Raw genomic sequence first — 18,706 nt, 5'->3', positions numbered from 1 at the left:
GGGTGTTGACAAAACAAAACAAAACATATTTTCAAGAGCTTTCAGTAGTCAAAAATCTCCAGACAGCATAAGCAACACAGCTTCATACTGTAAATATAAAATTGGTGATGCTAGCAAAGCTGGTGCTAGCATGAATAAGGTCTATTGGTGGCTAGAAAGATGTGTGAATTTCAAAAGAAATGGCCAAATCGTGTTTTATAACCATTTGAATACAAATGTAATGTTGTAGCTGACAAAAAAATCTTTACACTACTGTTTTTTGTGAGAGAACTCTTCTCCTGGAGTATGTTTAGTGCAGTGTAGGTGGAACATTTTATGTTTAATAATTTGGCGGATTGACACTTTATGTAAAACTAGAACAGCTGATGACTTCTACAAAACCTTCCCTTTAATTCCCATAAATATCACAATTATAAATAATAACAAGAAATAATTTTTTAACATCACATGACATCAGATATCTACAAAGTCACAGTAGCACAATCGAATGTTCATGAAACCAATAACGATATCGACAGATGTTCAACAGGAACACAAATGCAACCATCTCACAACCTATTAACCTAATCACTTACAAATCAGAGAAATACTGACCTCCAGAAGGCTCAACTGTCTGTTGCTTTCAAATGATTGATTTTAGTTGTCAAGAGTTCTGTCTTTCTCTTGCAAACGGTGTCCAAAAGCATCGTTCAAATTTTAAAATATAACAGTTTCAATTAGATCAACTGAGATCTACATTCAGAACAACACCAGATTGACATTCTATCTGAGCATACATGGCAGTTTTCTTCAGTTCACAGTTAGTGATGAGTTGAAACCAGTGATACTTTGAAGTCCTTCATTGTAAGACCAGTTGTGCTTCTTTCTTGAATATGTTGGAAGTCTTACTTTCCGCTTGACTCATGGTTTTGTCAAGGTAGAAACCCTGAATGAAGAGGTATTACTAATGCAACAGAGAGAGAGAGAGAGAGAGAGAGAGAGAGAGAGAGAGGGACAGAGAGAGAGAGAGAGAGAGAGAGAGAGATAGAGGGAATATTGAAACACCTTCAATTCTGTAATTGCATTATCATGAGGCAGGACAAGTACTCTCACGTTGCGGTTTGCTGTTGATAAAGTCAAATACAGTGGAATTGATAAAGTCACATAGAAGGAAGAATGTTGATTAGAGGGAATCCGTGTCCATAACAGGACAGAAGTCTTTATTGGAAGGCACTGACAGAATGAGACGGCGTCTGGGGACTGAAACAAGGACAACATCACTCTTGACTGGTCCGTCTCTTCTCCAGCTTCTGCTTGAGTTCGTCTGTGAGGCCTGGTGTACGGAGAACAGATTATCGTTTATGGGGATTATCGGGTTTATGGCTATACATCGTAATTGCAAAGAAGTTATAATATTGGATATAACATTACACAGAAAAGGTCAGTAACTAAAATCATGTTGACACACATATTATTTAAGTCTTGTGTCTATACTTTTGAAACAGTGAGTATTTAAACATTTCCAGATTGGCCCCATTCACTTTCATTTTAAGTGCTTCACAGTAACCGTGATTTTTTGCTTTATTTTAAAATAAAAGGGACAAGTCAAAATTAACTTTTGTAGTAATCAACATTATGTCACAGATGCTGAGCGAATGCTGAATGATTTAACTTGTATTGAACCCAGGATATTCCTTTCTGTATTTGTAGCTTTTAAAAGGGCTAAACAAATAAAAGGATTAAGTAAATGTATTCTATAAGAAACTAAACTGCGACCTTGGAATAGATGGTCAATTTTTACAGCTGTGCTGGAATCAGTTAATGTGGATGTAGTTCTTTGATGACTCTTTGTAAACATGTTTAAGTGAGACACTTACTCTGTGAAAGCGGTGAGGGACATAGAACCAGTCTTTTCATGGAGTTGGATGGGGAGCCAGATGGGGAAAATGATCGAGGGGAAGAATTGGGAGATCTTGTGTGCGATCGCAGCGTCCATTTGTCTGTTCCTACTACACACACACACACACACACACACACACACACACACACACACACACACACACACTCATGTTGTGTTTCCATGTTTTATGGGGACTTTCCATAGACATAATGGTTTTAATACTGTACAAACTTTATATTCTATCCCCTAAACCTAACCCTACCCCTAAACCTAACCCTCACAGAAAACTTTCTGCATTTTTACATTTTCAAAAAACATAATTTAGTATGATTTATAAGCTGTTTTCCTCATGGGGACCAACAAAATGTCCCCACAAGGTCAAAAATTTTGGGTTTTACTATCCTTATGGGGACATTTGGTCCCCACAAAGTGATAAATACACACACACACACACACACACACACACACACACACACACACACACACACACACACACACACACACACACACACACACACAAAGCTGAAGAATTTGGAGTTGAGCTGCTTAGACATGGGGTGGTGTGGTGCAGTGGAAAAAGATCTGGGCTGCCAACCGAAATGTTGTTGGTTCAAACCCCATAAGGGTCCATCACCGTTGTACCTTACTCTAGAGTTCTCACACAACCATCACGTTCTCAAGCTCCTTAGTGTTATGCAACCTCTGCAATCCACATATTGCTCAAGCACACAGATTATGACTGGTTTCATACTTTTGCAACACGAGTCACTAAAGCATCCAAATGCAATTTCTGCATGTTGTTTGGCAAAAGCAAAGAAACCAATAGAGATGTTTGGCTATAGATATTATATAGATATTTAATTTGCTTAATCATAAATCATGTCTGAAAGTGCCCCTGACACAGTTCTAGTTCATTGCCACTTATTTTTATTCAAACAGTAGAAAGGAGACAGGAAATTACAGGGGAATGAGAGGAGAAAGGGGACACAATGCACAATGATGATAGTTTATGGAATGAGCGATTAAAGCTAACAACCTTTCAGTTACCAGGCCAGATCTTCAACCACTAGGATTTGCAACAAACCCCCTTTTTATTCAGAACAGGTGCATGAGAAGTACCTTGTTTAGGAGGCAGGGCAGGAGCTCTAGAGAGTGGTCCAGCTGGTGCACAGTGAAGAGTTCTCTCCCCATTCTCATCATTGGATGACACAAATGCTACAGGAAAAGAAGTAAAGACAATGAATTCAGAACAAAGTGTGAAAAGGCGTTATTTTATGGTCCCTTTTTGCCATTTGTGAAGCCAAATGTAGTATGTACAGAATCAGGAGAGCCTATATTTCCTGTTTGAGTTTCCATGAACTTCCATTTTTGTGGGAACTCAACATTCAGGTGTTTTTATTGGAAGAATCAACATATTGTATTTAGTTTCCGTCACAAATCAAAAAGACGTAATACAGTTTATAATCTATCTTCGATACTAAAATACTTTTCTTTAAAATTACAGAATAGTTAAAGAATCTATCATTGGTGTGTAAGTGTTTGCTTGGATTTTTAACATACTGATATTCTCTTCATAAGGCTCCTCCAATATAAAAGGCTGAAGAGTGCCAGCAGTTTTCTCCACAAGAGCATTGATGACATCATGAAGCGTGGGACAGGGGATCTAAAGAAGACAATAAAAAACAAAACAAAACAGAAAAACTTGCTAAAAATCCCAAAGATGATGTTTTCACATTGATTGCCTTTGTAAAGAAACTCGTTTCACATACTGGGTTTTCCACGTCAATGATGTAACCACCCTGCTGCTTCTGTGTCACTCTGTAATGTCTGAACACTGATCTGAAAAATACATAAATAAACAAATAAAGAGAAGAAAATACATTTACAATTGTTTCATTTGGCAAAAACCTTTATCTAAAGTGACGATCAGTGCAAGCTATGTCTCCTGGTAGTTGAACCCAGACTAATAATCTACTCAAAGAAACCAGCAAAACATGTGTTTTTTGACCCCAGAGGCACTCGGTAGTAATTTTTTCCTCATTAAAGAACTTCTACTCCTAATGAAATGAACAGTCATTTTAAAACATATGTATAAAATCATGAGCACTTGCATGAAATAAAGACTCCAGTCTTATAGTTAACCTAATAAAATCTGCTTTATTCTACATGGAGAGGGTCCCCACATGGGGGCGGCCATGTTAGAATCACATAACCAGCCGAATACTGCCCTGCTATTGGACATTTTCAATCATGGATTATATTAATCATGTCTGACTGTGAATAGTGAATTTTTACAATGGCATTGGTACTGAAAACTATCGTATTTGAGTGATGCTGCATCCACACCACTAAGTGCCAGTTTAAGTCCAAGACGACATCCTTTAAAATGACTGAGTGCATCTTTAAGGGTCTGCTCTTATAGATTGATTAAAACAGAGAAATCATACTGATAAAGATAGAGGTTTCTGTTTTTTACCCGTTCAGGTCTTGCCGTGTGGTCACAGCAAGTGAAGATCCATCCCGGCCTGGTCTGAGCAGCATGTTCCCACAGTCTGGATGTCTTTCTAATAACACTTCAGCTTCCGTACGAGACACAGGCCTGAAACACCTGGCAAACAATATACAGCAGCACATGTGAGAAACACAGAAGCACAGGGACATGAACATACATGCATGTTGGCTAAAGAACAGATTATTGACATTGGTTTAACACATGTAGGTGTTCGGAAAAGGTTTGGGCTTTTCGGCCAATGCCATCAATGTCTAAAAACAGTCTAGAACAACCTATCATAACCCCAGTCAAACCTAAAGGTTTCTCCACTCCTTTTTTCTAACGGGTTTTGAGAAAACAAACCTTTGAACTTTTAACAAGAACAAGGAAAAATGTAACTTACTGTAGCAAATAAAGTGCGTCATTCCATGAGAAGCTATAAACAGGAGATCAACGATACTGTTGCAACCCTTCTGGGTGCTTGGCATATCTTAAAAAACATACTTCAATCAAATGCCAATAAAAATCTAGAGCATTGTACAATCTATAAAATATCACAAGTGTTACACTTCATTTCCTAGTTTAAAAAAATAACAAATAGAATTAGATTTTCATATTTTATTAAGCCAATGAGAGTGCTGTTTGCACTTGCAAAACTCATCGCCACAAGAATGCTAGCGTGTTGCTTTGTGGTTGTTAGTGTGTTCTGGGTGGTTACTAGGTACTTATTCTGTTAAAAAGTGCTTAAACCAGGCTAAACTGGTTTGCTAGTTTTAGTTGGTCTTCCAAACCTGGTTGGTTGGTTTTAGAAGGAATAGGGGCACTTGTCAGGTGGTCCGGCTAGGAGGACATCCTAAAATAATCAGTTATTTTTTAGTTCTTTTTAAATGCTTTAGACGTTTTATGTATAGACGTTTATTCTTTTAGCCTTGTCCCAGACCCAGAATTTCAATATTAAACTATGAAAATCTATGATAAAATACAAATTATTATATATTTAAATGACAACAAATATAAATAAGCAATTTCAGTATTTATTGTGTGAAAATTATTACTATCAATAAAAATACAATTAATAATTTATCTGTCAAACAGTTGTGGCATCATTTACACAATTTTGCTGCTAATATATACTGATCAGCAGCAACATTACAACCACCTGCCTAATATTGTGTGGGTCCCCCTCGTGCCACCAAACCAGCTCCAATCCGCATCTCAGAATGCTTTTCTTCTCACCACAATTGTACAGACCGGTTATCTGAGTTACTGTAGACTTTGTCAGTTCAAACCAGTCTGGACATTCTCTGTTGACCTCTCTCATCAACAAGGCATTTCCATCTGCAGAACTGCCCCTCACTGGATGTTTTTTGTTTTTGGCACCATTCAGAGTAAATTCTTGAGACTGCTGTGTGTGGAAATTCCAGGAAATTCCAGGAGAGGTCAACAGAGAATGGCCAGACTGGTCAGAACTGACAAAGTCTACAGTAACTCAGATAACCACTCTGTACAATTGTGGTGAGAAGAATAGCATCTCAGAATGCTATTCTGAGATGCAGGTTGGCAGCATGAGGGGGACCTACACAATATTAGGCAGGTGATGTTGTGGGTGATCGGTGTGTGTATATATATATGTATATTGCAAAATTAGGCAAGAATGTAGTATATATATTTTTAATTGTTTGTACAAATGGAAGTAGCCTTAAGACATGAGTCAGACATTAGTTTTTACAAATGTAATTTTTATTCAATTAAAAAATGTATATATATATATATATATATATATATATATATATATATATATATATATATATATATATGTATATAGATAAATACAGAATTTGAGATGTGCTGGAAATGACACTGTGGTGGAAATTTTCATGAATTTCAGGAAAAATAAAGGAGACCACTGTGCTGTGGTGCATGAACATACACTGTTAGACATTGTTAGTAGATAAATTAAATAAACTAGCAAGAGTGTGAAAAATGTTTTAACAAGACTTTACTTTCTAGAAGTCAGCAGTGCTAAAAGTGCATGAAGTTGAAGAAACACCCAGATATGGCTTGGGTAGCTCCTTCGATGTAAATCTATGGGATTTTTATGGGACACTTAGAAAAGTAATAGCACTGCTCGCCTAAACAAGCTGCATGATTTGATGTATCGTTCATGTCCGTAGCACAAATGTATGGGATAAGTTAAATGTGTCATGTGTCAATCACATGTCATACACATCTGGGATGGCATGAGAATGAGTAAATGATGAAAGAATTTCCATTTTTAGGTAACCTATCCCTTTACATGCCAAAGTTTAATAAAAGGGTTAGGGATTTGAACAAACCTCTTAATGGAAAAATGAGCAACAGTATTACTGATGCTTGCACTAGCAAACACCCTACACTAAAAATTTATAAACACACAGGCACTAAGGAATGTAATCTGACCCTTGGTCTAGCTCTGGCCGTCTCTCCCACAAATGCACACACACACACGTGCACACACACACACACACACACACACACACACACACACACACACACACACACACACACACACACACACACACTCTGATAAACAGAGCACTCACGCAGGTATTTCCCCAACCAGCGGGAGCGAGAGTGGGGACGAGTGGGCTCTGGACGACACGCGTGCCTTCCGTCGAGTTTTCTCTTTCTCCACCACTTCCTTTAGCATGTGCAGCTGTCCGGGCAGCAGGGTGAGGGTGGTGGGCACCGCCAACTGGAATAAACCACAAAGCACATGTCATTCGAATGTGCAGCAACAAGCATACATTACATGCAATGATACTTGATAAATTGCACTATCACACCAAGACCCAAATCTGATATTTTTATCTGGGAAAATACAAAGATATTTTAGTGTTGTTGTTTTGATGGTGTTTGTTATTGAATAAGAAACAGCTAGCAGTTAAAGGGCAACATGATCGTGCCACAGGTTTTATTTTCTATATTGACATTATTAGCCACAGGTAAACATCCATAAAGAAAGTGATCTAATCGGGGGCCTGAGTAGCTCACCGAGTAAAGACACTGACTACCACCCCTGGAGTCACGAGTTCGAATCCAGGGCGTGCTGAGTGACTCCAGCCAGGTCTCCAAATTGGCCCGGTTGCTAGGAAGGGAAGAGTCACATGGGGAAACCCCCTAATGGTCACTATAATGTGGTTTTCGCTCTCAGTGGGGCACGTGGTGAGTTGTGGATGCCGCGAAGAATAGCGTGAAGCCTCCACACGCTCGATGTCCTCGAGGTACCGCGCTGATAAGATGCGTGAATTGACGGTATCATATGCGGAGGCAAATGAGATTCGCCCTCCACCACCCGGATTGAGGCGAGTCACTACGTCACCACGAGGACTTGCGCATTGGGAATTGGGCATTCCAAATTGGGGAGAAAAAAAAAACCCCACTTAATTGCCCACTTAAGTGGACTGTATATACATAAGTGTTCATTTAAGTCTTATTTGCTTTCATTAAATCATTGGAATTATGATTATCTGATATATATTGAAAGTATTCCATCACCTTGCTCTCTAGATATTGTCTAGAGAGCATTATTGTCAGCCATTAAATGTTTTTTTTTTAAAAACATACTTGTTAACCAAGTCCTTGCGAAATTGAAAGAAACGGTGTTCTATGCGGCATTCTTTGAAACTAGTTATAAAATTCAGAATTGTTAAATGGTTTCAGAGCTAATTAACAAACTGTTAATAAAATCAGTTACACTTTACAAAGAGGTTCCATTTGTTAACATTAGTTAATGCATGAGGCATCACGGAATAACTTTTTAAATCTTTGTTTATGTTAGTTAGTGCACTTGTTATTAACTAATGTTATACATATAAAACGTTTGATTTTGAAAATTGATTACTATATGTTGAAATTAACATTAACCAAGATTAATAAATGCTATTAAGGTATTGTTCATTGTTAGTTCATGTTAACTTAAGTTGTTAACTAATGTTAAATAACTGAACCTTTTAAAGTGTTACCATAAAATCAACTTGATTGAACTTACATCTACAACAGAGTAGAGAAAACCTTTCCACAGCTCACGTGCCTCCAGATTTGGAGCCTGAGATAGAGAGAGCGAGAGAGAGAGAGAGAGAGAGATTAATAATAATAATGTAATGTAAAGTTCTCCTTACATTACTGCATTACATTACAGACATATGGAATATCTTCTCACACAGCAGATAATCAGATCTCAACATGTATCATAAGGAGAAAGCAACATGAGAAGAGTGATGCAATGATCCTAAAACTTACATTTTGGTGTAACACAAGGGAATAACACAGTATATAAATTATATACAGTATGCTATAGATATATTTTTCAGACCATTTGTAATGCTTTCCCATCCCTAAATGTTGTCACTACTGAAACATGAATACACCACAAAAGGATAACATTTATCTATTAAAAATTTGTTTCCACCCCCACCCCCCAAAGATTATTTTTATGATTTTTTTATTTATTTTCACAGCCATATCAATTAAAATTACAAATGTAAAATATCAAATTTATAAAATTCATAAAACTTTAAATGCAATTTTTATTACATTGAACATACATTTAATCCAACATAATAATAAAGTTTTAGTTAAAAATGTTAAAAGTTTTTTTTTTTGCATAATCTAAACTCATTAAATGCTTTAAATTGAACATATTATAAATGTTTTATGATAAATAAAATATAGCAATTAATTATTAAGGGAATTACAATTGTTCTCATCATCTGTATTTGGTAGCACAAACACTACTTTTAACTTAAATTAAGGTTCCATTTGTTACCATCAGTTAACAACATCTACAACATATGATTGGGACCTATATCGTAAAATGAGAAATTCTGTTACTAAACTTAATAAAAAGAAGAAGAAAATCTATTTTGATAATCATGTTAAAAATATAGGTAATGATAATAGGAAGTTATGGAATGTTTTAAATCAATTGACTGGAAAGAAAAATAAAATAAATCCATCTTTTTTGGAAACAGGGGATAAATTTATAATTAAGCCAATAGATATTGCAAATTATCTTAATGATTATTTTATAAGAAAATTAGATAAACAAGAGAAAATATGCCTAATCTAAGTAATGACATATCTTACCTATTAATAAGAAATGAATTAATGAAAAATAAAAATTTAAGGTTTAAATTAGAAAGTGTAAATATAGATCAAGTAAAGAATCTTTTAAAATCTTGCAAAAACAAACCACCAGGTGTCGACGGTCTTGACAGCAGGCTTCTGAAACTAGCTGCTGACTTTATTGCCCCGGTTCTAACCCATATCATTAACCTCAGTTTTATCTGCTGTACCTGCCCACAGGCATGGAAGCAGGCTAAAATAGTTCCTCTGCCCAAAGATAAAAAACTGCCTTTTTCTGGTCCCAACAGTCGCCCGATAAGTATATTACCTGTATTATCTAAAATAATGGAATCTATAGTGTACGATCAAATTAATAATTATTTTTATACAAATCATTTATTAACAGATTTTCAGCATGCATACAGAAAAAGTCACTCCACTGCCACTGCACTGACTCATATGTCTGATGATTGGCTTAGAGAGACTGAAAAGAGAAATATTACAGGTGTTGTGTTTTTAGATTTTTCTGCTGCATTTGACATCATAGATCACGACCTGTTATTAACAAAATTATCTTGTTATGGTTTTGAGCAATCAGCAATCACATGGATGTACAGTTATTTGTCAAACAGAACACAGACAGTGTTTTTTAATGGCAGTTTCTCAGGTATCAGAAATATTACATGTGGAGTACCCCAAGGTAGTTGTCTGGGTCCATTATTATTTAATATTTTTACTAATGATTTACCGTATATTTTATGTAAGGCTAACATTGTCATGTACGCTGATGATTCAACTATATATACATCAGCAAGTACGCAAATGGAATTAGAAACTGTTTTAAATAAAGAATTACAATATGTAGTAGATTGGATCAAATTAAATAAACTGGCATTAAATACTGTAAAAACTAACTGCTTGATTGTAGGTTCAAATTATAACATTAATCAAAATCCTGTAATTAATATTAAAATTAATAACGCAATTATGGAACAGGTGCATGAGACCAGACTGCTGGGTGTAATAGTTGACTCTAGATTATCGTGGAAAAAACATATTAGTAATATTATTGCAAAAATGGGAAGAGGTATATCTATTATGAGAAGACACGCAAATTTTTTACCTTCAAATATTATGAATTATGCGATGAAAGCACTAATATTGACATACCTCGACTATTGCCCAGCAGTTTGGTCAAATGTCACTGGTGAATATATGAATAAATTACAACTTATACAGAATAGAGCTGCTCGTGTAGCACTTAGGTGCAGCTATAGGAGAAATATTATATTAATACACAAAGATCTTAATTGGTTGTTGGTTGAAGATAGACTGTTGTATTCACTGTTAATTTTCATAAGAAATATTTCTATTTCAAAATTTCCTTCTGTTTTGTTCAAGCATCTTTCTTTTAGTGTAGACAATCATCAGTACAGTACCAGACATGCAACTAAAGGTAACTTCACCTTACCCATAGTAAGAACAAATGTCATAAAAAACACTGTTGTGTTTAGAGGTATGAGGGAATGTAATAAATTGCCAAAACATATTATGCTTACTAATAATGTCAATAAATTTAAATTATATGTAAAACAGCATCTATTAAAATAATATATTTGACTGTTTACATTTATTAATATATGTGTGTGAATATGTATGTACATGCACATGTGTAGGTATGTAATAGGCGTATGTGTAGAATGTGTTTTTATATATGTGTATCTTTCATGCCCGTATAAGGGGATATATGTATGTTGATATGTGTATGTACACGTGTATATGTATGTGTATATGTGTATGTGTTTGTGTATTTTTTTTATTTTTTTTTTTATTTTTTTTCCATTTATTTGTTGTATTTTTAATGTACATATTTTTCAGGACCCCAGGAAGAATAGCTGCAGCACGGCTGTAGCTAATGGGGATCCTTTCAATAAAAAAACAAACAAAAAAAAAAAACATCAGTTAACAACATTAGTTAAAATGAACTAACCATTAACAATTATTTTACAGCATTCATTATGTATATTTATGCATAATTGGGTAAAAGTCAATCAACTTTCAAACTATATCCTTGACTAATATTTAAATTGCTATCTCTGCAAGATTTTTCTCTGAAACCCTCCACCACCCCAGCTTAACTTGTCTAGATCTGCTATACGGATTGTACTTATGTCTAATTGTGTTATCACATGTCTTGTGTTTTTATAATTGTGCAGCAGCAGCATATCCATATGCTTAACTCAGAATTTCTGTGTTCTAGCAGTAGCAAAGCTCTTGCCATTTTGTGTGCAATATGCATCAGACAGTCCATAATATGGCATGTATGTGTGAGGCTAGGAGTGAGGCATGTGTTTGTGGAGCGTGAAGGGAGTGTGTGTGCTGACAGATGTTTAATACACACGGTGAGTTTGATCTCTCCATCCTTCATGCGGAGATTCAGTCTGGCAGCTTCCAGATTCCTATCACGACTCGGATCATCAATCAGGGAGACAAACCCACTCAGATCCAACTTCTCTACATACTAAATCACAAAACACATGCAGTGTGAAATTTAAAGGGTTAGTAAATCTAAAAATTTACATTTTGTCATCATTAACTCATCTCCAAACCCATATTTTATTTCTTTGCTGTAACACAAATTGTGATTGTGATTTAAAGTGCAAAGCTCTGAAAAGCACCTTAAAACTATAATAAAAGTGAAATATAAAATAAACATAAATCATAAAAACTTTTTTATGGGTAAACGGGTGTGACATGTACCTACCACTTAATGGCTAATATACATTTCCTAATACACTTTTTGCTTATATACACATATACTTATAGATATATTAAATAGCTAAAGATTTAGCTGATCCATCTACTGTTTTTATCCAATGAATAACAAAATCCCATACCGACAGTGTTAGATTTACTGATCAAGTTATCAAATTCATTATGTGAAATATTTCTTGCAGAGCTTGAATTGAACAAGAATGACTATCATATAATTTACATTTATTCATTTGGCAGATGCTTTTATCCAAAGCGACTTACAAATGAGAAATACATTATAAACGAATCGTCTTAAGGAGACTGCTATGAAAAGTGCTGTATTACAAAGTTTCAATAGCATCAGAATTATAGTATTCAACAGATTAAAGTGCAACAAGAATTTATTTGATTTTTTTTAGTGACTGGTTAAGTGCTCATGGAAAAGATGTGTTTTTAGCCGTTTTTTGATGACAGAAAGTGAGTCCTTCATGGATTGAGTTGGGAAGGTCATTCCACCAATGTGGTATGATGAAACTGAAAGAAACCGATCAACCGGCAGCCAGTGAAGAGAGACCAGGAGTGGTGTAACATGCGCTCTCTTTGGTTCATTAAAGACCAGATGTGCTGCTGCATTCTGGATCATTTGCAGGGGTCTAATTATACAATGAGAGCGTTACAGTAGTCCAGTCTAGTTATGACAAGTGACTGAACAAGAAATTGTGTGGCATGTTCAGAGAGGAAGGGTCTTATCTTCCTGATATTGTAGAGTGTAAATCTACAGATCGTGCTATCTTTTTTTTTTCCTCCCCAATTTGGAATACCAATGCACGCCAAGTCCTCATGAGGGAGTAGTGACTCAACTCAATCCCGGTGGCGGAGGACGAATTTCCTCTGCGTCTGAGACTGTCCACTGGCTGGAGTCACTCAGCACACCCTGGATTCGAACTTGTGACTCCAGGGGTGGCAGTCAGCATGTTTACTCGCTGAGCTACCCAGGCCCCCTGAACATCCTGTCTTTGAGATGTGGTCTGTGAAATTGAATTGCTTATCAATGGTTAACCCTAGATTTCTTACCTTTTTGGAAGGCGTTACTGTAGTTGAACAGTAAAAGATTATTTTATTTTATCTGCATCTTATTAATATTCATGTTTTTGGCTACATTATGACGTCACACCCACCACTTTTTTAGCAAAGTGACGCCCCTGGAAAAGAGCCACTTTGGACATTATGCCAAACATCTCATTTTTGTATTTCATAGAAGATGGAAAATCAAATGGGTTTGGAACAACATTAGGGTAAAGAGTAAAGTTACATTTTTGTTGAACTGCTCCATTTAGCATTAAAACATGTTATCCTACAACTCACAGTGGGACAAACAAATAAACGCTTGTTTATCTGTTGCATTAGTAACATTCCTTGAACATCTGTGTTGATATTCGATAAATATATTTCCACACAATGTGAATCTGCTGCTAACTTTGCATGCTACTTGCATAAAACCACATTTTTCCTCCAGATACACTTTCTCTAAGGTTTATTGACTAAGACTAAGGTTACATAAACTGAAAAGGCTATCATGATGAGCCCAGAGCAAAAATCAATAATGCAAACCACAATTAAAAAGAGTCTGATAAAACTTATCTGACTGTCTGCCCTCTGCTACCCTTCGGCTGTTTGCTTATTGAGAAGATGATAAGGTTACGATGGACAGTGGACTTAAAGGAGATTTAGATTTTAGCTCTTTATAATAGAATAAAAACATTCTTCAAGATCTCTCCTAATACTCCAAGGATTGGTGGAGGATTGTATGTTGTTTACACAAAATGAAACATCTGTATAGGAAGCCAGAATTGTCTCCACTTGAAAGTGTGTTTTCACTTGAAATAATCTTTATTAAATGCTCTGCTAGCTTGATTCACTCTGCCTGATATAAAGGCCGCTGAAGATTCTACTTACATGTGCATCCTTAGCATTGTTGAAGAAGTACAGCGTGTTTCCACATAAACAGGTCCACAAACGGCGAGCTACCTGCATAAATAGAGTAAAGAAAGAAAAAAAATTATGTAAACATGAACACTGAATGTTATAACTCACCACACACACACACACACACACACACACACACACACACACACACACACACACACACACACACACACACATACATACGTGTATACAAATGGTCCATTGTTAGTTTATGTTAGTTCATAGTGCATAAAATAATGTTAACATACAAAACTTTTGATTTTAAAAATGTATTAGTATGTTGAAATTAACATTAACCAAGATTAATAAATGCTGTAAAAGTATTTTTCATTATTTGGTAATGTAAACTAATGTTGTTAACAAATCGAACATGCTTCCTATGTAAAATATGACGGCATGATTATAGGTTGCTGTAGGTGGTTGGAGAGGCATTGCTATGCCATTGCTAAGGTGTTCTAAGTGCTTTTTAGCATGTTGCTATGTGATTGCTAGAGTTTTTAAAGTACCTTTCATGTCCGAAAAACAAATGGTGCAGGACAAGTTACACAGCAAATTTTCATTTAAATCCAAGCCTGATCTCATGGAAAAAAAAAGAAAACAAAAGAAAAGAAACGTGACCGTTGTGACATTTTTGCAAAATACTATTAAGTGGCTCCTTACGCATATTGCAGCAGTTCGAAGGTGAAAATGAGTGTGGCTAAATGAAAGTTACATTTTCTTTTAACCGATGAGGTTTTTAAGGATCAAGTTTCAAATCCACCATGATCTCATGATATTTATGTGACAGCAAACCAAAATCATGAACTTGATTACATGTTTAGCTGCAGTTTCCCAGTGAAATCTCCAGTAGGGGCACCAAAATCAAGTGCAATGATGTTGTAATCAGATGAGGTTAATGCCGAGTTTACACTACATGATTTTAGGCCCGATTTTCACTCGCCGACAGTTTTGTGGAGATCGCCGACAAAAGGCCGAAATCATAATCAAATCACGAACGCAATGTATGAATTATCAAAGACGCGATCTGAGAGAAGCGCCGACACGATGCTGATGTCAGCGAGATATCTAGCATGTTAAATATCTGTACCTGTCTGCGATTCCAAATCGTGCAATGTGAAATATGTTTTGACTGAATACAACTGCAGCGTCGACCTACAGCCAATGAGAGAGCAAGAAACGGGTGGGACGTTTCAGTGGGAGGAGTCCTGATGTACCAGCAACAGAACATCAACTAGTATGGCTGCAGTATCAAGAAAGTCTCATTGGACTGAACAAATGGAGGAAAAATGAGTGGAACATTGATAGGAGCACCAGTGCCTATTTGATGTTGCCTCTGAACTGTACCACAACCGGGTGGAGAAAGAGAAGGGTTGGACAGTCAGGTAAACAAATAGGTAGATTTTACACTATGAGGTACTTCTTCATGTTGTAACCAGTAAAATATATAATGCCTTTAGGGGATTAAAAACCATACACATCATATTCTGAAATGCATAACATGCATTTGTTTTCGTATCACTCGTGTACCCTGTTGTGTAATGTAATTTGGAGTCCAGGCAGAGTCGTCGGGATTCGTCAATAGTGAAATGTCTTGCAACGTGTATCACCCATATCATCGGTTCCTTGTGTAATTTGAAAATGCTACGACTTCCATGACAAGACAGACAGTTGTGTAATATGAACGGTACCACAATCCAACATCTTTGAAAGTCGTGTGGTGTATAGGAGGCATAAGGTGAATATTCAATGGATGTTTTAATGAGTAAAACGTGCCTCCCTAACCTAAAACTTTAGCCTAGACCTAACCAATAGTGTCCTAAAAGACAAATGAGAGGTTATCAAAGCAGACATCCTTACCCTTAACAAATGCTTAAACCTAAAGCACATTTCCTGAAGCAACGTCATAATGTGTCGCTTCAATGGCACTTTCGCTTCACTTTCAATTTGAAAGTCCTTTGCTGGACTCGAGGCTCAGTCTAAAGTCCAACACTCTATCAAGGGAGCTCCAGCGCAAGCTAGTCATTTTGAAAAACATGTGTAAATGTAGGTGTGTCTGTAATCGTTAAAATGTAACGTTTTTCAAATAACATAGCAGGGTGTGAGTAATAGAGAGAAAAATGAGTGTCAATAAAGTCATAATCAATAATTGTAGTCATGATTTGGTTGAAAGCGAATAAAACACACAGTTGTTGTTGTGACTCGTGTGTTAATTTTACCAGGAAACTGCAGCAAAAAGTAGAAAGAGGCACATAAAAACACAGTTTACAAAAATGTTGTTCTTAATGTCTTAAGATAGCGTCGGGGGAGGAACGAGGCAAAAAGTTAATGTTTATAAACTGATAATCTGCCGTTTTCTTTGTGATTTGTGTGAAAGGAATTAAAAATGGTTGCTCTAGCGCCTATAGTGTTCATTTCACCAGGAAACTGTTGCGATACGTAGTGCTGTGTATTCTGTGGTGCTATGAGACCAGGTTGTCAAATCCCTAACCCCAAGAACGAGCAATAGTAATAAAACAATGTTATTATAATATTGAGTATATATAAATTGAGAAGTCTAACAGCATGTATGACACTAAAGCATCGCTCTTTGGATGCAGGACAATTAAATGTCTGTCTAGACAAATCTATTGCACAGCTCTTGGGTTGGCACATAATCTGGATTTAGTAATTCACTGATAGTGTAGTAAATGGCAGTGATCTCTGAGTCTGAATAGATTAACACTCTGTCTCTAATTCTCTGCTCTGTCTGACACAATCCTGATCCCAGTGGCATCTTATGGCTCCCCAGGGCACTGCTCACACTCACCAACCTGGAGCACAGCTGTCCAAAATCTGAGCCCCACCCCTCTACACACCCCCAACACACACTGTGCACCTGATCCTCACTACTCCCCCATGAATATACATTTTGGGACCAATTTGAGTATGTGTTCTTCTTTGTCAACACCTTTTTGAATAGTTTTTCACCTAAATATTTTTCTACCACTCTGTCTATTGTCTCTACCAGTCCAAAATTTCCATAAGAAATTCTATTCTATTCTAGACTGGAATATTCAGTGCTGCATAATATTAAATGACAATAACATTCAACTGTCCATGCAGCAGATAACAATAAACTCAATTACAAATGCAATCTGATGGCTGATGATTAAAAACGCATGTACTCCTGCACACACTTTAGACTGCATGTGATCCGCATTAAGGTGTGTCTAGCCTACTACATAAACAGCTGCCTGGAATTTAAATCACATAACAAGTGCAAGCAGACAATTGAAAATATAAGTTTTATAAGACATTTAAACAGCTGTTAGACAGACAGTGGCATTACGCATGGCATAGATCAATCATGTTCCATTCATTGATTGTTACAATCAAAATAGTGTCTTCACTTGGCAAACCAATGTTATTTGATAAGACATCCGATCAATCTCAAACCTCGCCCATAACCAGACATTACGCACGTGCCATGCATTGCATCTGATCGCTGAGCGTTTTTATATTAGGCCTAAATAAACTCACAGACATGTCATTTTAAAGCAAAGTGTCCGCTCACCTTCTCCCTTGGTCCCCTTTTCTCCAAGAATCCCTCATAATAGCAGGGCGGGAGCTGCGCTCTCAGGCTCCCGGTGCGCGGATTCGGTGGCGCCGCCGCCGCCATGACTACAGCAGCTCAGCCCGGTACTGACAGACCACTCACAGCAGCAGCGGGGACAAAGAACCGGCCGGGGAAGCGACACGCCTTCTTTGTGTGAGAGATGGATGGCACTGGAGACGCGTGATTTATCCCGTCACTGACACAATACATTCAATATGGCAAACTGCGATTACGTTATACACTGAAGGCGTTCATATAGTACACAGTGTTTTTCTGTCTGTTAGTTCTAATAGAACGATAATATTTATCATTTGGCTACTGTAACAAGCGGAGTATAAAATGGTATGGCTTATAATGTAATAACAATGTAATAGCAAGTTGAATTTATATAAGAGTTAACAAAAATTAAAACACTTAATAAGTAATTATATAAATAAAACAATACTATAATGATGTGTAATATGTAGGCTATTATTACATAAATAAATGCATGTATACGTTTATTAATATATAACTGTTTGTTAATATTTTTGTTAATATATAATAAATATATTTTTAAATATTTTATTACTTTATTAAAGATATAATTCATTAAAAAGTTTGAAATATTTAGTATATTTTTAGAGTCCTTTTAAATGAATAAAATAAACCTTAATAAAAATAAATATATATTAACAGTTCAGTAATTTATAATAACAATAATAATATTAAATTATTTAAATCAATAATATATGTATTATTAAATATATTAAAATGATTCAAAGGCTCAGTGGTTGAGGCTCAGGGTTACTGACCAGAAGGTCAGGGGTTCAAGCCCCAGCACCACCAAGATGCCACTGTTGGGCCCTTGAGAAAGGCCCTTAACTCCAGGTTGCTCCGGGGGATTGTCCCTGTA

At 36.2% G+C, this 18,706-nt stretch overlaps 1 protein-coding gene across 2 annotated transcripts; it reads right to left on the bottom strand.

Moving 5' to 3' along the window:
* Positions 1–380: 380 nt before the first annotated feature.
* Positions 381–17,936, bottom strand: LOC127649519 (signal-transducing adaptor protein 2-like). 2 transcript variants are annotated; one of them, XR_007971298.1, is made up of 12 exons: positions 17,770–17,936; positions 14,187–14,258; positions 11,878–11,997; positions 8,401–8,457; positions 6,953–7,104; positions 4,356–4,487; positions 3,649–3,718; positions 3,440–3,542; positions 2,999–3,094; positions 1,857–1,988; positions 1,093–1,312; positions 381–943 (listed from the first exon to the last, which is right to left on the bottom strand). XR_007971298.1 is itself a non-coding variant. In XM_052134663.1 (11 exons), the coding sequence occupies exons 1-11, from the start codon at positions 17,872–17,874 to the stop codon at positions 1,257–1,259; spliced, it is 1,095 nt and encodes a 364-aa protein (XP_051990623.1). In that variant the 5' UTR covers positions 17,875–17,936; the 3' UTR covers positions 381–1,256. The 2 variants fall into 2 exon arrangements, 1 of the variants encoding a protein (XP_051990623.1); XM_052134663.1 differs by having other exon boundaries at positions 381–1,312.
* Between the last annotated feature and the right edge of the window lie 770 nt (positions 17,937–18,706).

The sequence above is a fragment of the Xyrauchen texanus genome, chromosome 9 (genome assembly GCF_025860055.1).
Source record: "Xyrauchen texanus isolate HMW12.3.18 chromosome 9, RBS_HiC_50CHRs, whole genome shotgun sequence".
Lineage (NCBI taxonomy): Eukaryota > Metazoa > Chordata > Actinopteri > Cypriniformes > Catostomidae > Xyrauchen > Xyrauchen texanus.
The sequence above is the reverse complement of the archived record's forward strand: the minus strand, read 5'-3'. Positions and strand labels throughout refer to the sequence as shown.